This window comes from Myotis lucifugus, unplaced genomic scaffold (genome assembly GCF_000147115.1).
Source record: "Myotis lucifugus unplaced genomic scaffold, Myoluc2.0 scaffold_10, whole genome shotgun sequence".
NCBI classification, from domain to species: Eukaryota; Metazoa; Chordata; class Mammalia; order Chiroptera; family Vespertilionidae; genus Myotis; species Myotis lucifugus.
The window spans coordinates 766,474-792,983 of record NW_005871058.1 but is presented as its reverse complement, the minus strand read 5'-3'; the positions used below and the strand labels follow the sequence as shown (position 1 = coordinate 792,983).

Here is a 26,510-nt window from a genome sequence, read left to right as displayed (position 1 = left end):
CACCTCCTCACTCCTCGGGATCGGCCAGCTGCCAGCAGTCCCTGGCAAGAGATTGTTCAGGCCTGAGTGATACCCCAGTGACAGGCCACTCTCTCTGCAGGGGATACAGATCAAGCTCTTTCATTTTTTTAAATATATTTTTATTGATTTCAGAGAGAAAGAGAGAGAGAGAGAGAGAGAGAGAGAGAGAGAGAGAGAGAGAGAAATATCAGTGATGAGAGATAATCATTGATCAGCTGCCTCCTGCACACCCCACACTGGGAATCGAGCCTGCAACCAGGGCATGTGCCCTGACTGGGAATAGAACCATAACCTCCTGATTCAGAGCCATGCCAGCTGGGCAGATAAAGCTCTTTAAAACATCCCATCAGCCTTCCTGTCATGACCTCTGACATGAAAGGTAGGCTGGGGGGTGGAGACCCTCTCTTCCCAGCAGTTCTTTAAAAAAAAATTATCCTTAAAATCCTCTCCCAACCTTCCATGCCCTCATTCTGGGTTTTAGAATCACCTGATGAGTTGTTGAGCATCGCAGGTGGAAAACTTGCACTTTCTCCAAGGCGATCTGTCTCAGATTTAATATTTAATGTCTATTGTGCCCTGTTGCCTGGGTCAAAACCTCCGGTTCAACAAGCTGTTGCCCCTGCAATGCCCACAGTGCCCGACACATCGGAGTAGATGACGTGGTAAGTGACTGGGGACTGGCTGGCCTATTGCAATTCTGTGTGTTGCCCAGGAGGAAGACATTCTCAGGTACCACGTGGTCTTGGAGGAGAAACTGCTGAAGAATGACCTGCACAACGGCATGCACCGGGAGTCCATGCTGGGCTTCTCCTACCTCCTCGGCTTCTTTCTCCGCAATGACCAGGTGAGGGCCTTTCCCTCCAGACCTTGGAGTGGGTGTCTTAGCTCCTGTCACCTGTCATCCCTTCCATACTGGACTCACTAGGGCTTCCTTTTTTTTTTAATTGATTTCAGAGAGGACTGGAGAGGGAGAGAGAGAGAGAGAAACATCAATGATGAGAGAAAAATGATTAGCTTCCTCCTGTACACCCCCCACTGGGGATCAAGCCTGCAAGCCAGGCAGGTGCCCTAGACCGGAATTGAACCTGGGCCAGTCCACAGGCCAACGCTCTATTCACTCAGCCAAACTGGCTAGGGCACTCACAGAGTTTCCTAAACCTTATCAACAAAAGACAGTGGTCTGTGTTTCCCCGTAAAGGAATGACTATGCCAGACTGTCAGGCTCCCACTCACTGTGCCTGCCCCCAGCCTTCAGCTAACCAGTGTGGCTGACTAATCACAGTCCTGGAATCCCAGCAGTCACAGGTGCCCTGCAGTACTGACTCCTGTCAAACCCAGCAGACACTCCCCAAGCAATCTCCCAGGTAGAAGGGAACCTGCCAGAAAAACCTAGTTCCCAGGAGGTGGCACCGGCTCCTGGCCATAACGAGCCTAATGACATAAGCAGGATGAGTTAACATTATCATTGCTTGACTATAGAGACTGTGGTCCTAGGACTAATTGACCTCCACACCGGTATTTCAGTATTTATCTCACAAAACTACTAAGTATTTAAGTGTTTAGAATTCATTTTTAAAAAGAATTAATGAGACTAACTAATATATTTCAAGTATAAAAATCTCATTCACATATTTCAAACATCAAGTAAGATCAATCAAGCACCAAAGTAAGAAAAGTCAACAAGAAACTCACAACGTTACTCAAGTATAGATTCTCATGAGAAAAAAATAATAAAAACAAAATTGTTAAGACAATTTATTTTATTATTTTTATTAAGCACTAAATTAAAATAAAGGTTAATCATTGGCCAAGCTCCACAGAGGTATTCCAGGACCTGTGTAAACTGGAAAAAGCAGTGGGAAACCTTACCGATGGTGTCAAATTGTGATTATAACACACATTTCTAAAACTGCAAGATGCCGAGCTATTTTAAAATATCAAAATGGCAGAACTCCTGATGCTATGATACTGTTGATTTGACATTGAAAAGTGAATAATATGCATAGCCCATGGACATAGACAACAGTGTGGTGAAGACCTGGAGGGGTCAGAGGTGAAAGGGGTCAATCAATAGTATTATTTGCTTCTCTTTAAAAAGGGCAGTCTTACAAACACTCTTCTCAGTGGTATCATCATTGAATCACAAGTGAATTTTGTGTACATATTTTTTAATCTGCTTGGGTAGAGAGAATTTTTCTGACTCGTTATTACTTAAGGAATAATCAATCTTCAAATATTTTTCTCTGACTCCTACAAACATCTCGCCTATTGTGTAATAACTTTGAGGAGATCCTTTTAAATACATTTTCTTATTTTTTTTTCAGGAAAAGCAATTTTTATAATTAAAGAACCTACTTTTTTATCTATGTCATCTTTTACTTCATCATGTAGAATGACTTCTAGCACCATTAATTGAATCAATTTCAATGTTGTCATGTTTATTCCCCATTTATTCAGATCTTAAAACAGAGGTTTTATCTCACAATAAACAACTGGTTCTATCTTATAATCGAGGTTTTACTTTTATTGATAACTCACTTTCTCTTAGGACAATGTAGATGCAGAAAAATGTTCTCTACCTGAGTAAAGTTGTGTCCAAATCAAAATTTGAATGTAACACAAAATTCCCTGGATGTATCACAATGAAAATTATGAGTCAGTGGAAGTTCAAATGTAAACACTTAATAGAGTCATTTTAATATCACTTCTACGAGGAGTTTGGGCGATGTTATTAAGCATTTGTAAGCTCTTATTGGATATGAACTTGACATTTGCTTAGTACAATAAAAAATTGCCTGTTTTCCCAACCTCAGATCTACCACATCTACACACCACACAGACATGTACACACACCACGCCAATTTTTCAAAGAACCATTTGTTTCCAATTATATTACTTATTTTAATGAATGAATTAATAGATTCACTTATTTTTGTTCATCAATCATTAAGGGATCCTCTCCTTTAAAAAAATCAGAAGAAAACAAATTTCAAGCTCAAGTTGAATTTGAGTTGGCAACATATAGGTACTGACTTTAGTACCCATGTTTGGATGCTTATGAACACACTAAGCAAAGATGGATGCAAACATTCCATAAACTCCAAAAAAACCCCAAGGGAAACACTGGGTAATGCTGACCTCCAAGCAGTCTCCACACACTGGGAAATGATGCTTTTTACAAAAGAGAACATTGAGATTCAGAGAGGAAACGCAACTGGCCCAAGGTCACATGGCTCGGTGACCAGATGCAGGACTGTTCTCAGACTCCTAGGCCAGAGCTCTTCCCACTCCAGCGTGCTGCCTTTGGGGTGAATATTGGAATACCTTTTAGGCTGATGTCATATTGATATCCTCCCAGAGCTCTTCCCACTCCAGCGTGCTGCCTTTGGGGTGAATATTGGAATACCTTTTAGGCTGATGTAATATTGATATCCTCCAATCCCCATCTCCCTTACTCCCCTTAAAGTCACTACAATAAGAAATTTACATTTGGCCCTCTTGTTCACAGCTCTACGTAAATGATGCTCCGATAAACTACACCAATGTAGCCACTGACAAGGGAGTGATCCATGGCTTGGGGAAAGTTCTGGAAATTCAGAAGAATCGATGTGATAATAACGACACCACTATTGTACGAGTAAGTTATATGCAAGGCTAACGATGCAGCTAGAGTGTTGTGGGGGTTTTTAAGCATAAGATTCATCTATTAGGATATCTCAATTCAGTTCAAAACACACTGAGTGAGCCTCTCTGATGTACATAGGAACGTACCCAGCTGCGGTTCTACAAAGATTAGGAAGACATGACCTCTGCCCTCGGTGGGCTCACAATCTAGTGCAGTGAGCTGTACCTTGGATGCCTGGGAGAGGCTACCTGGAGGGTTGTGTTGAGCAGGATTTTGAAGCCATGGTCTTCTTCAAAGGGAAAATGTGTCATGCCTGCCATAGGCACAGGGAGGGGACTGTGGTACTTGGCAGGTACTGGCCACGCCTGGTCTACAAGGAGAGAAAATATGGAAGTGGATTATTCAGTATTGGAGACTTCTCACTCCAGTCCATTGGATGGCGTAGCATCTTTCAGTAATAGTAACAGCTGCTGACATTTATTGGGCACGTATGTACCAGGCCCTGCTCCAAACATTTTACATGTATTAACCCGCAGAATTCGCACAGCACCCTACAGAGTGCGTGCTATTACTGTCCCCATTTTACTGATGGGGAAATGAGCCACAGAGAAGCTAAGTCACGCACCAGGTTCACAGAAATAACAGAAGGCAGAGAAGGTGTTCATATCCAGGCAGTGTGGCCCCAGAGCCCGGGCTGCACACTGTACTCTCTGGTGGGGGCTGAGCGAGAGCTGGGCACACTGACCTCCTCATGTTTTAGGAACATGTCACACTTAAGAGTCTGTCATTCTTAAGTTGTGCCCTATGTTTCATAATCGTGTGTATATTATCTCCACCCTGATCCCTCACCTGGACTCCCAAGGCTGGGCACCGAATCTGGCCCAATTCACTAAACCATGGGTTACCAATAAGTGAGGGTTGTTGTTAAAGAAATTCAGATTCAAATGAGATAAGACCTCCACACCTTAAAGGGTTATTAGCATCAGAAGAATATGGTGGGGGAAAAGCGATGATCAAATAACCAAGACCTGGAGTAGTTCAAGTGCTTGTCTCTGAGAATATTAAAGAGGCTGACCAGAGGAGTTTCCCTCATATCTTTCTGATTTTCAGTTCTATATCCTAAAACCCTCACCTCTTAGGTCTGGGAAATATTTGTAGCCTCGTTTTGCACTAAAAGCAATAACCATGAACTGTTCTCTTTGCCTCTGTGTTCTGTCAAGGGAAAGTGTGGGAAGTGTCCCCAGCAACCCATCTGCCCACTTGGAAGTAAACCGCTAGTGAGTATTTTTCCTGCTCTGATAAAGTCGTTTCTGATCCCAGCAAGATCCAAATTAGAACATGACTCCCAAGCATCCTCCATTGTTCACTTCCTTCATTCCTTCATTGTTGTACACATCTTTCTAAATCCTTGAGTCCAAATTTTAATTAATAAATAAATAGAGACAGGGGTTCATCTCAACCAATGCACAACGCAGAGAGAGAGATTTCTCACTTTCTACCATTATATATTCCGGGAGCCAGAGGAGGCCAGGAGCAAGACAGCTTATCCGCAAAGGCAGCTTCCATATCCAAAACCAAATCCAGCCCAGATGAGCTCCCCCTGCCAGAGTTCCCTTTACAGCTGGAGATACAACTAATTTTCTCTAAGGAACAGATGGCGAACTTGGGGGAAGTAGGCCTGTCTTTGAATCAACTACCAACCTGTGATTCTCATAGCTCTTTACTGTAAAAGCGAATTTTTTTATTTATTTATTTATTTTTTACAGAGAGGAAGGGAGAGGGATAGAAAATTAGAAACATCGATGAGAGAGAAACATCAATCAGCTGCCTCTTGCACACCCCCTCCTGGGGATGTGCCCCCAACCAAGGTACATGCCCTTGACCAGAATCGAACCTGGGACCCTTCAGTCCGCAGGCCGACGCTCTATCCACTGAGCAAAACCGGTTAGGGCGTAAAAGCGAATTTTGATCACGCTCCAACCGTTAGAAAGAATGGACACCCATGCACCTTCCAGGGCACGGTAATAATCATTTATAACAGACACGATGCTGATTCTCTCACTTGAGTCTTAATGTAATATTTTTGTATGATAGTTCTTAGTAAGAAGCCTGAATCCATTCTCAGACCAAGGAAGCATAGAAATCAATAAGTAGATAGAAATCAAGGCTCAGATCAACCGATGCGTAGTGCTGGTAGGACATTTTTGTCTGGCTTACTCTGTGATTCTTGCTAGCTTGCGTTAGTTCTTTTCACAGAGTACTACCCAGCAGTGTAACTCCTTGGGTTTTGCCACCTGGTGTTGTGGCAGCCAACGTTGTTTGAGTGCCTTCTTTCTTGTGAAGCAGCTCTGAACACCGATCCTGTCCCTTCCCAGAGCATTTCAGTCACAGAGACAGCCATGTGTCACCCACCTTCTTCTTTCAGAGACTGGAAAACATTTGCCTAACTAACATGCTGATATAATCATTGCTATTTCATAGGGCAGCCAGATAAGGAAATGTATCTATACCATTTATTTCATGGGCAAGCGATCTGTGTTCATTGGGTGCCAGCCAAATTGTGTGAAAACTGTCATTGTGAGTATCACGGTTTAACCATTCTTCTAATTATAGCAGTAGCATTTGGAAATTTAATCATGTTATATTTCTCTTTATTTTTTAAATACATTTTTATTGATTTCAGAGAGGAAGTGGGAGGGAGAGAGAGATATAACCATCAATGATGAGAGAGAATCTTTGATCGGCTGAATCCTGCACTCCCCACACTGGGGGGTCAAGTGCCCTGATCGGGAATCAAACCCAACCCATGACCTCCTGGTTCATAGGTTGACATTCAACCACTGAGCCACACCGGCCAGGCAACATTATTCTTTACTTAGTCCCTGCTGCCCTCCTTCTCTCTCACTTTGCTCCTTCCTCTTCTCTTATGCCTGTTTCCTTTCCCTCTTTCCTCCCTCCTTGGCAGAGGCCTCTGTCTGTTCCTGGCACCCCTGGAAATTGCTTAAGCTCCCTAGTTCTCAGGGGTTCTTACAACCCCTCGTGGTGGGGTCCAAGCTCAGGGCACTCAGCCAGCCCGACCACGGGATTCTGCACTGTCGCTGGACAAAACCAGGAGATGGACATGGAGACCCAGCCTCGGCTTCTCATTTCAGACCAGAGAATGCTGTGCGGGCTTCTTCGGCCCCCAGTGCCAGCCCTGCCCCGGGAAAGCCGAGAACGTCTGCTTTGGAAATGGCATCTGCCTGGACGGGATGAACGGCACGGGCGTGTGCGAGTGTGGAGAGGGCTTCAACGGCACAGCCTGCGAGACCTGCACGGAGGGCAAGTACGGCGTCCACTGTGACCAAGGTGCGTAGCCCTCTCCTCCAGGTCCAAATGCCAGAGGAGGGGACCTCGGCTGTCTCCCAGGCAGCTGGATCCTACCTCTCAGATCCTGTGATTATAAGGTCCTTTGTGTTGTGTAGTTTGCATAGGCCAGTGTTCCCCAACATTTTCAGTCACTAGATCTACCAACCCACCCCACCCCCGTCTGTTCATTGGCACTCCCCATCCTCACGGTCTTCATAGTCACACGCTCAGTTTTGGACAGTGCTTGATAGTTTGAAAGGTAGATTTGTGCACATTATCTCATTTAATCCACACAGGAACCTTATATACTTAGGTATGGCCATGCCCATTTCACAGAGGAGGATATTAAGGCAAAGAGGTTGAATGACTTCCTTCAAGGTCACACCTGAAAGAGGCAGAACTGAGATTTGAATGCACAGTGCTTGACTCCAAGGCTCTGCTCTTGGATGATGTTGTCTTTATATGAAGATCACGCTATTGATTCACCCTCAGGAAGCCACTTGCTTTAATTTGTTTTCACACACACACAAATTTGCCCCTTTGAACCAAGTCATCTGCATTCTCTCACCCTGACATTCTTGTGCCCAGCGATACACACTTGATTGACTTGGGCGGAGAGGTTTCCTAATGCATGATGAGAACACAAAGCACTTCTTTTCCCTTGCACTAGAAAACACAAATTTGGCCTGACTAACACTCTTTTATCATCAGCTGGTCCAAGAAAGGCAAAACCAATATGTAGCTGCCTCATCATGACTGGGCCACATAATATAGAATTGACATTACAGTGCTGCTTTTTTCTATGGTATATGGAAGATTGTCTGCTTGGGTTTGTGCAGGAGTTCCCAACCTGGGACCCATAGTGACCCTCATGGGCTGAGTGCTTTTCCCTGGGGAGGGCATCCCTAGCCTTCATCCAGTTCTCAAAGACACTCATGATGCTGCCGTGTGACAAAGGGATCAGCCTTTCCATGGTGTTGAAGAGGGCAGTGCCTCACCAGGTTTATATAAATTCCATATCAAATGGGCTTCTTTTAAAGCCCACTCTCAGGGACCCCCAGGGACCCCCCCATAACCTTGGATCCTCAGATAACCTCGGCTAAGGACACCTCCACTGCTTGGGTGGCTGCCCCACATGCTCCACAGTCCCCAAATTGTGGTTCGTGCTGGGCCTGACCTGATGCACCTGTTCGCCCGCTCAGTTCTACCTGCCCTTCCTGTGCGTGCAGCCTCCGTTAAAGATGGCGGTTCTCTAAAACTGGGTGCAGGTGCAGTGCACTGTCGTGAGCCTTTGCAGTAAGTGGCCAGTGAGTTACTGAGCACAGCTCGGAGGTCTGACGATGTGCGGGCGTTTCTCACCTAGCGTGTGCTTGTGTACATGGGAGATGCAGCCAAGGGCCCGCGGGCGACGGCTCCTGCGAATGCGACGTTGGCTGGCGAGGAGTGAAATGTGACTTTGGTAAGTGCCAGCCCCTCCCTACTTACGATCCCTTCTCAGCCTCCCTTCTCAGCAGCTACGTGTTTGTTTTTTCTTTCCAAAACGGAAGGGACATCTTTATTTCTTCCTTGAGCAATAAAAGTAATTCCTCCTTGTAGCAAAATGTTTATAAAATAAAGAAAAACAGAAAGAAGAAAATAAAACTCACTCATACTCCCAAGGCAGGAAAAAGCTATCATTGATATTTTGTATTATCCTCCCAACATTCTTATAGGCACGGAAATTGTGTGTACAGCGCCGTACTCTACACACTGTTTTGTAGTCCACATTTTCACTTCCCAATGTATAATAGATATCTTCCCATGTGAATAAATGTAGTAAATATCATTATTTTCTTAACTTTTATAATATACTATTATACGATAATACCAATTTTCTGCTATCATACACAATGCTGCAATGAGCATCTCCTACATACCAGTACATCTTTGTACATCTTTTTGCATTTGTCTTCGCCCTCCCTCCTGCTCCTCCTCTCACCAGTAGTCTTGTCATACGACTTGTTATTTCCCTCCACTCCACACTCCACGTTGCTGCCAGAGAGAACTATCTGAAACATAGATGTCTTAGTCTGTTCAGGCTGCTACAGCGAAGTCTCAGAGATGGGGCAGCTTATAGACAGACATTGATATCGCCCAGTTCTGGATGCTGGAAGTTCAAGTTCATGCTGGATGCTGGAAGTTCAAGTTCATGGTCGGGTCCTGATGAAGGCCCTCTCCTGGGTTGCAGACTGCCATTTCTCTGGGGTCTCTTTCATGAGGGACTAATCCTCATGACCTAATCATCTCCCAGGGACCCCACCTCCATGTACCGTCACCTGGGGATTAGTCTCAGCATGAGACCGGGGGAGGCACAAGCACTCCGTCTGCATGGTCCCGCAGTTTTTACATAGGAAACATGATGCGTATCATTTACTACAGGAGAGTAAATCTTTTCCTAGCACCAAGCACTAACTGAAAGGTCTTGAGGGAGGTTTAATAAAAGAGGGCTGGCAAAGCAATTGTTTGAGTTTGGTTTTTTGTTTGTGTGTGTGTGTTTTTCAGAGATCACAAAGGACAACTGCAACGGGACCTGCCACACCAGCGCCAAGTAGGTACCCTCTGGGCCTCCCCTGGGGATGATGCCAAGGGGATTCTTTCTTAAGAGTGTACATCCCAGGCCCTATCCTCAGGGGAGTATTTTCCTGAGACCGTTTCTGAGAATTTAGGACACATTTAGTATGAAACTAGAAGTATTTCTGAAGAGGCCGCCATCCACTTGCCAGAGGCAGCCTTTGAAACAAGCTGCCAGCTGAGTTACCTGGCACATTGGCAAAATGCCCGTCGTTGCCCCCAGTTCAAGCCGCAAGGACACCTTCACAGAGGCCGAGGGCAGCCCAGTGGGCCTCTCGCTTTCATCAAAGCTTATTCCCAACCCACAGCCAAGATCTGCTTCTTCCCTCTTAGACTTCATGCTCCTAACTCCCAGTCGGGCTTAATGGGTTAATGAATGACGAGCCTCATAGTTGGAGTTAGGCATGAATTCAAATCAGCCTCTGTCATTGACCTTGACTCAATGATTTGATGCCTCTAAGCCTCAGTTTCTTCATCTGTAAATGGGAATAATTACACCTACTCGTCAGGGCTACTGGATATTGTGTAAGTGACATGAAGTCATGCATGAAGCACAGCCCCTAACACACAGGTAACTTTCTGAAGATGGGTAGCCCATCCCCCATTCCAGGGCCCATGCCCACATACACATTCTAGTTTGCCTAATAATGATAGCAATTTTAGTGGCCAAGCTAGTAAGGGACTTTGTCCCTGAGCCCTTAGGCAGGACCTTTGAGGGCCTCCTAGGGTGGGAGGGGGGTGGGGCTTGCTGGCCACATAGTGGGTGGGTATTATGTGTTTTTCTACAAACAGCCTTTGCCCTTTCTCCTGGCAGCTGCCTTCCCAATCCGGATGGCACAGCCACGTGCAAATGCGCGGCAGGATTCCAGGGAAAATGGGACAGTCTGCACAGGCAAGTGAAGAAGGAAGAATTTGCTCCGGGGAGATAAGACCAGCAAGAGCCTTGGACCCGCAACTGGCGGGACACAGGAGTGGGGCAGAAAGGGTCTGGGCCCCACTTGGTTCTTCCTCCTACTCCTGTGTGGCCTTGGGTGGGTGTCTTCCCTGCTCTGAGCCCCCTTAGCTCATTGTAAAGGAAACAAAACTGTCTCTCTTGCAGAGTTGGTTTGGGGATGAAATGACCTGTCTGTGTACAATGACAGAATGATGCAGCTCTATTCTAGAAAGTTCCCTCTATTCTTAGTCTGTTGAGTATTTTTATCATGAAAGGTGTTGAATTTTGTCAAATCCTTTTTGCTCCTCCTATTGAGATGATCATGTAGTTTTTGCTTTAATTCTTCTGAAATGCTGGATTACATTAATTGATTTTTGGACGTTAAACCACATTGTGTTTCCAATGTAACTCCCACTTGCTTATGGTGTAGAGTAGCCCTCCCCCCTTTATTCACAGTTTTATTTCCCAGTTTCAGTTACCTGTGGTCAGCCACAGTCTGCAAATAGTAGATGGGAAATTCCAGGTATTTTGGGAGAGAGAGAGATCACATTCACATAACTTTTATTAGAGTACATTGTTATAATTGCTCTATTTTATTAGTTATTATTGTTAATCTCTTACTTGCCTAATTTATAAATTAAACTGTATCATAGGTATGTATGTATAGGAAAAAAGACTATTCATAGGGTTTGATATTACCCACAGTTTCAGCCATCCACTGGGAGTCTTGGAACATATCCCCATGAATAAGGGGGACGGTTGTATAATCCTTTTTAAGCATTGCTGGATTTGACTTGTGGGTATGTTCTTGAGGATTTTTTGTGTTTATACTTATAAAGAATATTGGTTTTGCCAAAACTGGTTTGGTTCAGTGGATGGAGCGTCGGCCTGCGGACTGAAGGGTCCCAGGTTCGGTTCCAGTCAAGGGCATGTACCTGGGTTGCGGGCACATCCCCGGTAGGGGGTGTGCAGGAGGCGGCTGGTCGATGTTTCTCTCTCATCGATGTTTCTAACTCTCTCTCTCTCTCCCTTCCTCTCTGTAAAAAATCAATAAAATATATTTTTTAAAAAAAAGAAAGAATATTGGTTTTTCATTTTCTTGTGATGGCTTTATCAGGCCTCATAAAAATGAATTGGGAAGTCTTCCCTTCTCTTCTAGTTTTTGGAAGAGTTGGTGAAAAGTTGGTATTTATTCTTCTTTTAGTGTTTGGTAGACTTCACCAGTGAAGATATTTGATGCTTTGCATCCTTTTGAATCATCCATATTTGATCTAATGTCTGCCGTTCTGAAGTATTTCCATTTCTCAATGACAAGTAAAAGTGCATTAATGGTTTTTCCCCCTCTCCCCACCATTCTCTGCTCTGTGTCATCTCTCACTTCCACAGCAATCAATGCCTGTGAGATCAGCAATGGAGGTTGCTCTGCCAAGGCTGACTGTAAAAGAACCACCCCAGGAAGACGAGTGTGCGTGTGCAAGGCAGGCTACATGGGCGATGGCATTGTATGCCTAGGTACGTACCATCCCTCATCCGTCCAGGGGCAGTGGTTTAAGAGTCAGAGCCCTGTGATAGGATCCTGATGTGTGGACGATGTTGGACCATCTTTCAGTTTCTCTGGGCAGGAAGGTCTGAAGATGAGGAAATGTGACCACTGAGAATAAGCGATATATATATTCTATTGCCTTTATCCTTAAATACTTGAGTGTATTTGAGAATAAGGATCGACTCTTACATAACTACAGCAATTATTAGCTTCAATATATATATACTTTTGTCTAATTACCATTTGTATTCTAAGTTTATCAACTGACCCAATAATGTCCTTTTCTGACACTTTTTCCTCCTACTGCAGGATCCAGACTAAGGTTGGGAACTGCATGTAGTTATCATGTTTCTAGTCTCCTTTGACCTGTAATGGTTCCTCAGCCTTGCTTTGTCTTTGATGACATTGACATTTTGGAATATTGTTCACCACTCAACTTTTTTTTTCTAGCATGTCCTTCCTTTGGGGTTTTTCTGATGATTTTTCATAATTATATTCAGATTCTGCAATCCAGGCTCACTATCACACTAGCAACATTGCATCCTTCTCAGAGTATCACACTGGAAGCTTGTGATTTCCAACTGCCTCTTGTTTGTGGTGTTAATTTTGACCACTGGTCAAGGGGTCAAGGTGCTGTCTGACGTCTCCACTGGTACGGCTACCTTTTCCCCTTTGCTGCTAATAAGCAATCAGTGGGGAGACGCTTTAACACCAAGCAAATCCCCTGCTCCTCATGGAAATATAACCTAAAATTAGCATCTACTGAAGACTCTCACCTGAACCAATTATATTATGATGATTGCAGTGACTTTTTTAATTCCTAAATCATTCATAGCCTGTTGGACTGGACTCTAGGATCCTATTATTTCAAGTCCTTGGCTGAAAACGCTTAGATTCATTCAGCAGAGGGGAGATCCACGCCCACAGACTATGCCTGTGCTCCCACGGCCCCACCCCAGAGAGTCGCTTTGAGAACCTGTGTTTGGTAGGCTCCCTGTCCGGTCACTGCTGCCTCAGAGTTGTCAGAAAACTGAATCACATTTTGATTCAGTCAATTAGCCATCTTGGCTGGCCCAAGATGCCTTTCCTTGAGAATCAGGTTCAATCCTCATGCCAGGTGTCGGCTTTTTGTTTTGAAGAGATCAACCCATGTCTGGAGAACCACGGTGGCTGTCACAGGCACGCAGAGTGCACACATACGGGACCCAACCAGGTGAGCTCCCGCCTACCGGAGGGGCTAGGGGTCTTTAAGACCCAAGACTGAGAGAAGGGGGCTGAGCAGAGACCTTGGCAGAAAACAAATACTTTAAGGGAAATTCTGAAAGCATTCAAAAGAGGCCATTCTTGGGGAAGGAGGAGAAGTGGGAAGGGAGACAAAGGGTACTTAGGAGAGAGGCTTTCCTAGAGTGGGGGGGAGTCGGCTTCTCCATATTCTGTGTGGTTCCAGAAGCATCTAGAAGGTCTCCAACAACATCTCCCTTTCTTTCAGCTTTCTGATTCCCAGAATCCCACAGTTTTTCTTTGGCTTGAGGCTCTGAAATGCATGCACCACAGCGAAAGCTAACATTTTTAGGCCATATGTCAGCCTTCTGTTCCCTAACATAGTGCTCAGGAACCCAAGCTCCGCCTCCCTCAGTCTCTGTCACATTAGGAACAGCCCAGTGGTCAGCAGGAGATTACATACATCAGAAACTGGACGATGAGGTCAGGTTCCCCGGGGAATGATCTACTGACCTTGTTGAGCCGTTTGAAGAACTCTGTGCCAGGTTTACCCATGGGCAGATGAAGCAAGCGCCTAAAGCACCCAAAAATGAGAAAAATACTATTTATTTTGAAAGAATCATCTCTGTGTGTGTTTCTATGTATAGTCACTGGGAAAACCAGAACAGTCAATATTGGTCCACCTTATACATCTTTTGGGATTCGATAGAGCTCTTATTTCTCTATATGGAATGGGGAAAACCTATAACTTTTTGGTGCTCTGGGCCTCTAAAACCCCTCCTCTGACCTAGATGCAGGGTTGATCTCTGAACAGGAGGGCTGGCTGGTAGGCATCTTGGTAAAGGTTGGAGCCCATGTCAGGGCCTGTAATGAAGTTGAGGAGGAGGAGCAGTGAAAACCAACCCTTTGGTCCTGGCTGGCCGACCAATGAGTTCAAGTTCTAACAAGTAGACGCCAGACCAGAGCCACCTCTCCTGTGTAGGAGGCTTTCATGTGAATTAGAAAAGCCATCCCTTAGGGGGACCCACCAGGGGCAGGTACCCCTTCTTGTGGACACACAGGTTGGTAAATAGAATGGAGCTGGGTTTCAGCCCCACTCACCCGTGTGCCCAGGAGCTCCTGAGCAAGGCGGGACACAGGGGTGAACTAGACAGTCCCCAACTTCCCGTAGACATTGTCCACTCCCTCATCTTGAAGTGCCCAACCGACTTCATTGGTCAAACATAGGAGTGACTGATTATTTCCCCGTGTACAACTGATTTGACTGCAGAGCCATCCCCCGGCACCTCCTAGTGCTGGTGCCCGGGTGGCCGAGCCCGGAGGGAGATGAGCAAGAACTGAGTATGAATGGGAGTGGGCGAGAGCTTAGCTTCCTTGCAACTGAGCCTCTACCCACCGGAGAGAGAAAAGAGCTGAGTGCCCAGAACAAGGGACCAAATAATGTAACAGTTTTTAAAAAAAAAAAATAATGTCTCTTGGTAGCAAAGATAAGATGGGTAGGCGACCCCAGTGCTAGAGAGAAGTGTGTCAAAGGTGCTAAAATGGACGATGACAGTTATCATTATAGAATAAGTCTCACCAAGATAGAATCTTCTAACATTACCATTACCCATTACCACTACCGCTATGGGGTCCCGGTGTGAGAGCCAGCGGAGTCCCTCTGAGAAATGGCCCATGTCCCTCTCCTCCTGTACAGGCCGTCTGCAACTGTTTGCCAAGATACACTGGGGATGGGAAGGTCTGCACGCTCATCAACACCTGCTTAAATGTGAGTCTAGCTCTGGGGCCCAGGCCCTCCGAGGTTAGGCGGGGGTGCCTCCTACCCCGCTTCTAGGAGATGGGTGTTGGGGTGATCTCCTCTGAGCTGCTTTGGGCTTGAGGCTCTTTTCTCCCTCATGTTCCAGAGGTTTGTTGGGGAAACTCTGGTTTCAGCACGATGGACATTTGGTCAATGAGCATTCCCTAGACACCAGGCACCAGTTAGGCACTGGGAAGTCACTGTGAGTTCAGGCTCAGGCAGGTGGTGAACCACAGAATTTCAGAGAGAGGAAGGGAGAGGGAGAGGGAGACATAGAAACATCAATGATGAGAGAGAATCATGGACTGGCTGCCTCCTGCACACCCCATACTGGGGATTGAGGCTGCAACCTGGGCATGTGCCCTGACAGGGATTTGAACCATGACTCCTGGTTCATCGGTTCACACTCAACCACTGAGCCACACTGTATAGGCAGGAGTCAGTTTTCTTAAGCAGCTCACTGAGCTGTGTCCGTGAGGCAGGAATCTGGGTGGTAGGTCACTCCACAAATACTTTTGGAATGGGGATTGGGAGGGGAGATTTTGCAGCTGGCCTTGAAGACTGGTGACCTTCTCTGGATTTGTTTCTCTGGAGCTTTCCATTTTTCCCCCTCTTGGGAACTCTGCTTAGTCTCTCAGAGCCCTTCTTGGCGTTCCCATGGATGTCAGCTTTGGACTGCACTTTGCTTTGTCCATATCTTAGGTCTCTGCCCCATCCTCCTCAGTTTATAAGCTCTTTGCCAACAAGGACAATGTTTGGCATCATTTTATACCTACTTCCTTCTGGCTGGTGACTGCTACCTTTGCTATGGTGGGATCGGAGTTTAACCTAAAGATGGGAGGAGTCAACCAAGATCGGGGCCTTTCTAGTTAAGCCCCAGGTGCCGAGAAATTCCCACTGGGCAATTGTGGGCTTATCAATATAGAGCTGGAGGCCTGCTCAGATGGACCTGCCACTTTGGAATACAAGGCTGGGGAGGAAGGCAGCCTCTACAACTGTAGGGGATTGGAAGGCAAGGTCAGAAAAGGGGCAGATATTGCAAACCAGTCAGGGAGGAGGCAACAAATAAACTTCAATACAGAAGTGCTTTGTGAACATTGGCACAGCTGGCAGACTTCCTGATCTGACTCTGATCCCCCACCCCTTGGAAATTTTACCAGAGAAACGGCGGCTGTAGTGCATTTGCCATCTGCAACCACACGGGAGAAGAAGAGAGGACCTGTACTTGCAAGCCGAACTACATTGGGGACGGGTTCACCTGCCGCGGCAACATCCATCAGGTAACGCAAGGCATGTTCCGTGAAGTCAACTCTGCTTCCCTCAATGCGCCGAGGTCCCGGTTGCTAAGGGACATGCAGGGTATAACGTGGGGAGCTCTCGAACCACGGGAATGACTGTCTTGACATTAACTGGCAGTGAAAACAAATGTGATCTATCCATGGGAACTCATTTGACCTGGAATGTAGTGATTCAGATGGACGGTTCTAGAGTCAGAAGCATCTGGGTTTGGATTCAGCTCTGCCGGTTGGTAATGTGACTTTGGGCAGATTACATCACCTCTCCGTGCATTCGTTTTCCAATGTGTAAAAGAAAATAATCGTACCGGTCGCATCAGGTTGTTGTAAGTATTAAATGAGATGATGTGTGCAACAGGCACAGAGAACACAGTGACTCAGAGGCATGAGCATGCTGCACTGGGCGTGGAGATGAGGCGTAGGACATTTGTAGATTTCTACCTGTTATAATGTGAACATCTGTTATTTGATTTATAGACAGGCTAGAGTCGTGGTCGGCAAATCGCGGATCGCGAGCCACATGCGGCTCTTTGGCCCCTTGAGTGTGGCTCTTCCACAAAATACCACGTACAGTGCGGTTGAAACTTCGTGGCTCATGCGCAGAAGTCAGTATTTTGTGGAAGAGCCGGTATTTTGTGGAAGAGCCACACTGAAGGGGCCAAAGATCTGCCATAAATCTAGAACTCATTTTTTAAAGATACTTGAGCTTTAACACACAAAAAGAGACCCCAGGGACATACACACAGAAGAAAGGCCATGTGAGAGCACAGTAAGAAGGCCACAGTGATCTGCAAGCCTTTTAAAGATACTTGAGCTTTAACACACAAAAAGAGACCCCAGGGACATACACACAGCCTCCAGAACTGTGAAGAAAATAAATGTCTGTTGTTGAAAAAATAATAATAAAAATATTTGAACTTTTAAAAAATACTCCTAAAGCTCAGATGTTTCTGGAAATGGCTGAATCAGGTAGAGACTCCAGAAAAGTCTTGGAACTCAACAGTGTGTCCACATAGTCATTCCGAACATCAGCTGTAGGTGGAGCTGGAAAAGGGCCCATGGTAGCACAGTCCCAGCTGAAAGGATGGTAGACGCTCTTGATCTTAGAGAAACTGCCCTGCAATAACCCTGTGTTGTTCTTGTGTATAGTTCACAGACACTGAGTGAACTGCCCTCTCTCTGTTTCCAGGAGCTTCCCAGGAACCCCAAAACTTCCCAGTATTTCTTCCAGCTGCTGGTAAGAATGTGTGTGTGTGTGTGGCTGTAAGAGCTCAGTCTCAGGCCAGATACAGGATAAGCCTATAGCCTCTGGAGTGGGTGCGGGTAGAAAAAAGTCTGGAAACCTGGATTTCTGGAGGGGACTCTGTGTTGGTCATTTATGAACTTTTCATGCCTCAGGTGGGCAGCATGAAAGAGTGAAAAACTGTCACACTGGCCCGTTCTACACATAAAAATGAGGTATATGAAAAAATTGCCATCATACTGTGGAGAAAAGAAGCATTGCTGGGGCAACTGGTTAACTCTTTGGGTGAACATATTATGGTAGATCTTTCTGCACATTATACATCTGAATAAGTTCTAGATATGTTAATAATAAAAGATAAAAATCCAGAGAAATAAAATCATAAAATCTAGAAGAAAATATAACCATAGGATGTTAGTACTGGCAACAAGACCATTAGAACCGTTCATCCTATGATCTACATTTGTATTATGTCCCAAATATGTAAAACATTTACATGTGGAAGAGACACTGGAAAAGAATACCTGAAAATAGCAGGGGATTCTGGGTAGCTATTTTCTTCTTTATACTGTATTTTCAAATATTTAATACAATAAGCATATGTTATTTGGATAACCAGATAAAAATAAGCATTATTTCATTGACAAGGGAGCTGAATGAACTTGAATCTGAGACTGAATGAAGCACAGATCTCCCCATCAGTATCCACCCCCCTCTGCACCCCCATCTGCTCCCTCTGCCCTTGGAGCCCTGCTTGTATTTATGTTCCTTACGCATGTCGCCCCCACCTTGCTTTCCACAGGAGCACTCTGTGCGAGACCTGGCTGGTCCAGGCCCCTTCACCGTTTTTGCACCTTTGTCAGCAGCCTTTGACGAGGAACCTCGGGTAAGCGTGGAGCTTAGGCAGATGGAAGAGGCCTGGGACTAGAACACAGTCTTTGGGTGTCACCCCGCAACCAACAATGGATACATTTGTGGGAGGGAGATTTAAGATCAGCTGGAGTTGACTAGTAATGGAAGGGGCTGCCTCTCAGCATTGGGACCCCTATCAGAGGAAGCATTCAAGGGGATTTGGGGTAACCACTAGCCAGAGACCCTCTAAAGGACATTCCTGAATACATTAGGAGGTTGGGAAAAATCAGCAATTCCTAAATGATCCAAACTTCCCATAGGACCAAAAAAAAGAATGTTGGATTAAAGAGATTTAAATAGGGGGTTTTTTTTGCAGGACTTATCAGAATGTTCTGACATTCACTAGGACTCTTCATGCTGGGTTGCCCATTAATAGATTATAATGTAGCAAACATTTATTGAGTGTACCAAACACTGTTTCCAGTGCCGTATGTAGATTAATTCATTTAGTCCTCATGACAACCCTGTGATGAAGTGCTATTAATTTCCCCATTTTACAGTCCAGGGCACTGAGAGGAGTAACTTTCCCAAGGTCACCTGACTAGACAATGATGGTACAAGGACTCAAACATGTCCGAGAGTCTGTATTATTAACCACCACATTCATGGCCTCTCTATGCATATCTTTTAGACACCAGCAACACAGGGACACAAAAAATAACTTTCAAAAAAATTTGACATCTGATAGATTTTTTTTAAAGCATCAGAGGAGTTATCATCATAAAACAGTGAGAACCATGTGGGCTTATATTACACCTACTTTATGGCTCATTTTGTTTGCATTTTGATTCACAAATGGAGAAGCATTGTGATCCTTTCCATCTTAAAGGTTTAAATCTGGCCCGGGCACCTCTCCGAGACGGGGAACAGATGCAGTGTTTCCCAGTACCTTCCTCAAGAAAACTCTGCTTTAAGTAGCATCTCACAGAACTTGGGGTCCTTGCCACGTGTTGTAAAATGCTGGACCAAAGGAACCCCGAGTTCCCTTCCACCCTAAGATCCCAAATGGAAGCAGGACAAGAATCAGGGCCACGCTCTCCCTCTTGCCTGCACAGTCTCTGACCTGAGCACACGCCAACCCTGACTCCCACTTCCCAGGGCCCGGGTGGGGAGAGAGATGTGGGGGAGCCCCTGGAGTACAAAACAGCGACAGGGAAAGTGGGGGCGAAGGCTCCTGGCTCTGGCAGGAACCCTCTGACTCTCCATTACAGATTAAAGACTGGGACAGACAGGGCCTCATGCCCCAGGTTCTTCGGTATCATGTGGTCGCCTGCCACCAGCTGCTCCTAGAAAACCTGAAATTGACCCCAAATGTTACTTCTCTGCAAGGGGAGTCCATTGTCATCTCCGTCTCTCAGGTAAGAAAGGCCACCTCAGCAAGGTGCCCATTTTCCTTGAGCCTTCTTTCTTCTCCTCTTTCTTATGTTAATACCGGGAATAATAAAAAATAATAACAACAACAACGAACTCATATCGTGATTTCTATATGCCAGCTACTAAGCGTTCCGTGTGTACGAACCCATAAAATCCTCAAAATAATCCCATAATATAGATATTATTTTTCTCAATTTATAAATTAAGAAACTGAGTTCAGAGAAGTTAAGTAACTTGTCCAAGGTCACACAGTAAGTAAATAAGAGAGCTGGAATTCCAACTCAGAGGCAAGGCAGATTCAGGTGGTCAACAGAACTGCTTTTGGGAGCATTACCCAGAAGCTGGAGAGGGATGAAAGCTTTTGATGGAAGCCACTTGACCATGCTGGGCCACTCCCCCCACCCCACACACACACACACACACACACACACACACACACACACACATGCGGTGGCTGTCAAATTCATTGCAAAAGGGGGGAAAGTGTGTGGTGGGCAGAGGGGAGGGTTGGTGATATTGACAGCCCATGTGAACCAGATGCCAATTTTGATCCACTTGTTATTTCATACTTGAGAATCACAGTGAAATGACTGTTTGGGTTGATTATTTGCCATTCACTCCTCCAGATGAAAAATACATTCTTATTTCCGTTTCCTCTTTGTAATCATAATAAAAAGCATGCTAAACTTGCATCTTCAGATTTTGCCCACAGATCTCCTTAAACATTCACTTGTATGACAATTTAACCTGGTGAGCATTCAGAAAGAAGCAATGTTTGTGTCTGTTTCTATTTGTGCTCATTTCTTTTCTCTTTTTTGGTTGATTTCAGGACACGGTGGAAATAAATAATAAAGCTAAGATCATATCCAGTGATATCATCAGTACCAATGGAGTCATCCACATCATAGACAAAGTGCTGTCTCCCAAAAACTTGCTTATCATCCCCAGAGATTCTGCTGGAAAGGTTCTGGTGGGTGAACTCGCTGTCATGCTCTCAGCACAGTGGCTCGGTGTGCTAATAATTTACTCTCTCCATTCTGATTGAGAGGCGTCGTTTTGAGACATTTTAATTTTACTGCTTCAATCTCAAGCACGTATTAAAAGCCTAGTAAATATTATTCTTAGTAAGAGGCAAATAAGTGAGTCTATTTTAAATAAATAAATGGATTTTATCAGTTTTCTTTAGTGTCCACAAGGGCAGGTGGTCTTGCATAGATACTGAAGGTGGAGAAATTACATAGATGGATGTCTGATAGATAGATAGATAGATAGATAGATAGATAGATAGATAGATATCACTAAACTAGACCTGGAGTAAGACCCCTCAATTGATAAAAAAGATAATTTTAGCTTTTATTGTTATTTATTCATTTTGGCCAGGATTCTTCATTGCAGACAACAGGATCCACTATGCCTAACTTAAACAAAAAGGAATTTCTTAAGAAATTGACATCCCTAAATCTCTGGAAAGCCAGGGAGCCTAATGCAGATGCTGCACAGCTGGGCACACCGCAGCCCAGGATACCCGCAGAGGGAGGGCCCCTGGCTTCCCCTGTAACAGCTCTGCCAGTGCCACCTGCCCAGCCTCACCACCTAGGGCACAGGAGTCTGGCACCAGAGGCCTTCACCGGGTGCTTGTCAGAACAGCTGGTCTCCCTGCCAGCAGCCACTGCCACCTCCTGTTGTTTCTTTCCACCAATAAGTCTTGTACAAGCGCTTCTCCTCAGAGAACCCTATGTCACATGGAGCTCTAGCTGCAAGGCAGTCTGGGAAATGCAGTGCTTAGCCTTCTAGCCTCTGTAATGCAGAAAGTCAAGGGCAGACCGGAGCTGGGGTGGGCGCCATGAGCCAATCCACGGAACCTGCCGTATATTATCTTACCCTCATTTTTTGTTAAAGTGCTTTGTGAACTGCATGAGAAAAGGTATCATTCCCGTTCTTATCATCTTTGCAGCAAAATCTTACGACACTGGCAATGAACCATGGCTACAGCAAATTTAGCAACTTAATACAGGTAAACACCTAGGACAAAAGTTACCCAGGGAGTAACCGGACCCAAGAGGTTTGGTTTTTGGAAGGCGTGTGTGTGTGTGTGTGTGTGTGTGTGTGTGTGTGTGTGTGTGTGTGTGTGTGTTGTGGGGAGGTGATTGCTGTTGGTTTGGTTTTCTGTCATTTTGTTTGTTTGGCACACACCCAGCTGTCCTGGGATCTGTATAGGGAAGTCATAATTTTCCAGAGAACAACGTCTTTCTCTGCCACCCCATCCCCAAACGCTGTATGGTTTGTTCAGCTACACGGTGTACATGGGCCGCGTTAGAAATTGAAGGGTATGAGGCTGAGCAAGGAAGGGAATGAGGGTGCACCAGCCCCTGACCCAGGTGCTTCACATCTGGAATTATCACCTGCTTTGTAGTGATGGAGAAGCTGAGGTGGAGTCGGGCATCGATGCCCATGAGACAGGCAGAAATTGCATTTCAAACTATATCCTTCTGACTTCAGAGGCTGTTCCCACGAATTGAGTAGAAAAACTTCTTGTTCAAACAAATATTGCAGAGGTTCTAGAAGGCTCTCAAAACGACCTCTCCCCATTCATCTGGAAATTTATTCTTTTTTATCTATGTGATCTAGAAATCTTATAAATATACAGAAGTATATCAGTATTGGATAGGGTTCATTTTTTTTAAATGAAATATGAGACAAGTGCTAAATGGGTTTTCCAGAAAATAAAATATTTGGGCAAGAGAAGCAAAAATAAATTTTTTAAAGATACTCACTAAAGTTTATTTTCCAATTAACACAAGCCCAGTGTTTGACTTCCTGTTTTGCTTTCTAAGAAAAAGAGGGTCCAATAAAAGAAAAAGAAGAAAAAAAGAAAGAAAGAAAAGAAAATGAGGGTCCAAATGGCTGGCGTGTGGGCCTCTAGTTTCTGGCTGGGCACGGGGTGGGCACGGAGGGGACCCCAGCTGCCTTTAGTCCGCACCGCTGGGTTTGGCTGAGCATGTGACCGGCCCTGTGTTTCAGGATGCTGGTTTGCTGAGCCTCATCACGGATCCCATCCACACCCCGGTCACTCTCTTCTGGCCCTCCGACCAAGCCCTCCAAGCCCTACCCCGGGAGCAGCAGGACTTCCTGTTCAACCAAGACAACCAGGACAAGCTGAGGGAGTATCTGAAGTTCCACGTGATCCGAGACGCCAAGGTATTTTGTTTTCACGCAGACACGAGTGCAGACCAGCCCCGGGAGGGATGCGACCCAGGAATCGTGAGCAGCCCCTGCCCCACTGTGTCCTCTGACTGGTCATTAACTGGCCCTGCGGTTTAGCACACCTCGTCCTGTTGCTCCAACCTGCCTTCTATTTTCTAACTTTCACCGATACCCAGCGGCAGCCTTCCTGTCTCGTACAGCAGATCAGCTTTCTCGCCTCCGTCATTCACGTGGTGAGATGGCTGCGGACGGCAGTCCCCAAGTCTCTCCAGATGACTCTTTCTCTCCTGATTCTAACGTTTCTAGACAAAGGACCGATTCATTCAGCTGCGATCAGTTCCTCATTCCTGAACCGGTCCACTGTGCTCAGGGAATGGAGATCTTGCTAAAACCCTCGACCAGGACCCATATTCCTCTCCAGGAGTAAATCTGTCCAATCCAAACAAGCTAGATGTCCAAACTGTGGTTAATTCATAGGATCTGTTTGTTTCCTGGGGCTGACATAACAAGTTACCACCAACTAGGGGGGATTGAAACAACAGAAACGTATTTTCTCAGAGTTCTGGAGGCTGGCAGTCCTGAATCAAGTCCGGAAGCTCCTCTTCCAAGCTCTAAGGAAGAAGCTGGTTCATGCTTTTCTCCTGGCTTCTGGTGGTGCCGGCATTCCTTGCACATCTTGGCATTCCTTGGCTTGTGGGCGCATCCTGCACGTCTCTGCCTCTGTTGTCACAAAGCTGTCTCCTCCCTGAGTGTTTCTAGATCCTCACATGGCATTCTCGCCTCTCTTCTTCTTATGACTCCAGTCATATTGGATTAGAGCCCCACTCTACTCCAGTATGAGTTCATCTAAGCTAATTACATCGGCAAGGAACTTGTTTCTAAGTAAGGCCACATTCTAAAATAATGGGGGTCAGGACTCTGACTTTGGGGAGGGGACAAAATTCAACCCGTAACAGCGCCCTGTCCCATTTCCCTAGCCCATTCCTCCTGCCATTGGCTTCATACACCCACGCGCATCTTCCATAAACTCCCACACATAGACAGGAGACGGGAGGGTGACTAAACCCAGTCCCACTGGCGGGACCTGTCCTACAGAAAGAATGTCCAGGCTCCTAGAGGGTCTGTAATGTATTCGTCCTTTTGATTATACCTACTATCACTTTAAAGCTGGAATTATTAGAACTCTTGAAAAAACTTGTGTCTGAATTTGGCTTGTTGGCAAAGCTCCTTTGGCCCCCTCCTTGGCCCAAATTTTGGGCATTCATGTGGTGTCCTGGCTGCTACAGGTTCTGTCAGTGGATCTGCCCAGATCTGCTGCCTGGAAGACCCTGCAAGGCTCCAAGCTGAGTGTGCAGTGCGGCGCTAACAGCAATATCGTGAGTACCCTTGCACAGGTGGGGGTTGGCAGCACATTAGCAGCATTCCCCAACAACTGCCCTTTCAAAGAGACGTTCATACATTCCTGTCATTGACAGCAAGCTCTTTTCCTCGCCGCCTTGAGAGATATCTCCCCGAGAGTAAGTAAGCGGGTATGAAGAACCTGATCAATCCTGGCCCACCTAAGCCCTGGGAGCAGGTGTCAGGGAGCCCCCTTCCTCTTACATGTGTGGAGCAGCTCTTAGGTTAGTTAGTTAGTTAGTTAGTTGTGGAGCATTTGTTCTCCAGTGTGAGACACTACCCTGGAGCAGGAAGCATGTTGTCATTCCTTTCCCTCCTTCCTAGCCCCTAGGTGACCTCATCTCTAGGCCTCTCTTAGTGATCAGAACCAGCTCTGGGTTATAGCTTCTTTAATGAGCCAACAGAGAGAAAGTTTGCCATTTTCACCTTCCCTGGCTAGTTCCTGAACAAACTTACCTTCCTGTAACTCCATATGATGAATGGAGATGATAGGATATAGATATGATAGGAATGGGTATGATATAACCTGCACATAAAGGTAAACCCAAAATGACAGTGACTTAAATACACAAGGGTTTCTCTCGCTTATAAAGGAAATCGGGAGGTGGCTCCTCCAGAGCTAGTATGATGGCTCCGTGAGGGAGCTCTTCCTGTCTTTCTGCTCTTCAGCACATGCTTCCAGCCTTAAAGTGACCTCAAGGTCCAACGTGGCTGCTGGAGCTCCAGCCATCACATCCACTTTCCAGGCAGTAGGAAGGACAAATGGCAAAGGGGTGCAACTCCCAGATGGGTAGATTCCATTTAGGAGTCTTCTGAGAAGTCCCATACAACTTTCTGTTTACAAGGGATGATCAGCCAGAATCCCTTTGGTATTTGGATTGGAATTGCATTGACTTTATAAATGAATATGGGGAATGTGAGCACCTTTATAATCCAACTTCCGGAAAGTTACACTCAAGATCAGCTGTACTATCTCCATAGACCAAGCTGGACGCCTATCAAAGAAATATAATAAGAATGCCCACTGCTCATTCTCTGTGCTGATACAGCTTTCAGAGAATTTGGTCATGTATTATTTAGTCTGGTCTCTATAACAGCCCTATGCCATGGAGTCATTAATCCTACTTTCCTGGTGAGGAAAATTAAACCTCAGAGAAGTCCACTGACAAGTAGAAGTGGGGGGATTTAACCACAGTTTTCCAGTGTTCTTTCCACTCAGTCACATTGTGTCCATCTCATCATAGATGCTGAAATTTCTTTTTTTCTTTTCATAGAATTTTCTAAAAATATTTCGCTTCCTGGGGGTGGGGGGCGGGAAATGGGATGCATCATCAACTTTGCTGGGTGGACCTTAGCAAAGCAAAGTGCTAGGATTGCCCTGGCCTGTTTGGCTCAGTGGATAGAGTGTCAGCCTGCAGATCAAAGGGTCCCGGGTTCGATTCCAGTCAAGGGCACGTATCTTGGTTGCAGGCTCCTCCCTGGCCCAGGCCCTGGTCAGGGCTCATGCAGGAGGCAACCAATCGATGTGTTTCTTTCACATCGATGTTTCTCTCTTGTCTTTCCCTCTCTCCTGCACTCTCCCTAAAAAATCAATGGAAAAATAGCCTCGGGTAAGGACTAACAAAAAAAGGGAAAGAAAAGAAAAGCACTAGGATTGTTGTAGCATAAAACAAAATAACATACCTAAAGCACAAATTACCTAATGCCTAATACATGTGAAAACAGAAGTGGTTGTTATCACTGTAAAGGCAAAGCTATCACTTGTGTGTCCTAGGAAGACAGTTGTGTCAGGCACTTTGCTGGGTGCTGGCACTAAGTAAGGAATCTGGGTTACCGCGCATGACGTGGCCGTGTCAACAAAGTTTATCCTGAACGTCAGGCAGGCCGCCCCTGCGCCATCCTGTTACCCCTGCCGCCACTGTTCTACTTTGGCAGAAATGGTGTTGCAGAGTGGCCAGCAGTGTGGGCTCCGAGGCTGGCTGCC

General features: G+C 45.7%; 1 protein-coding gene across 1 annotated transcript in view; it reads left to right on the top strand.

The window, feature by feature from the left end:
• STAB2 (stabilin 2) overlaps positions 1-26,510 on the top strand; it is a 121,016-nt gene that overhangs the window by 66,995 nt on the left and 27,511 nt on the right. The window contains 20 exon segments of the mRNA XM_023749817.1: positions 734-865; positions 3,530-3,658; positions 4,867-4,923; positions 6,128-6,223; positions 6,799-6,994; positions 8,358-8,453; positions 9,536-9,581; positions 10,419-10,476; positions 10,478-10,496; positions 11,925-12,050; positions 13,221-13,294; positions 14,999-15,070; positions 16,261-16,380; positions 17,585-17,632; positions 18,441-18,524; positions 19,762-19,908; positions 20,754-20,894; positions 21,879-21,938; positions 22,946-23,122; positions 24,415-24,504. Coding sequence (XP_023605585.1) covers positions 734-865; positions 3,530-3,658; positions 4,867-4,923; positions 6,128-6,223; positions 6,799-6,994; positions 8,358-8,453; positions 9,536-9,581; positions 10,419-10,476; positions 10,478-10,496; positions 11,925-12,050; positions 13,221-13,294; positions 14,999-15,070; positions 16,261-16,380; positions 17,585-17,632; positions 18,441-18,524; positions 19,762-19,908; positions 20,754-20,894; positions 21,879-21,938; positions 22,946-23,122; positions 24,415-24,504 — 1,968 coding nt within the window.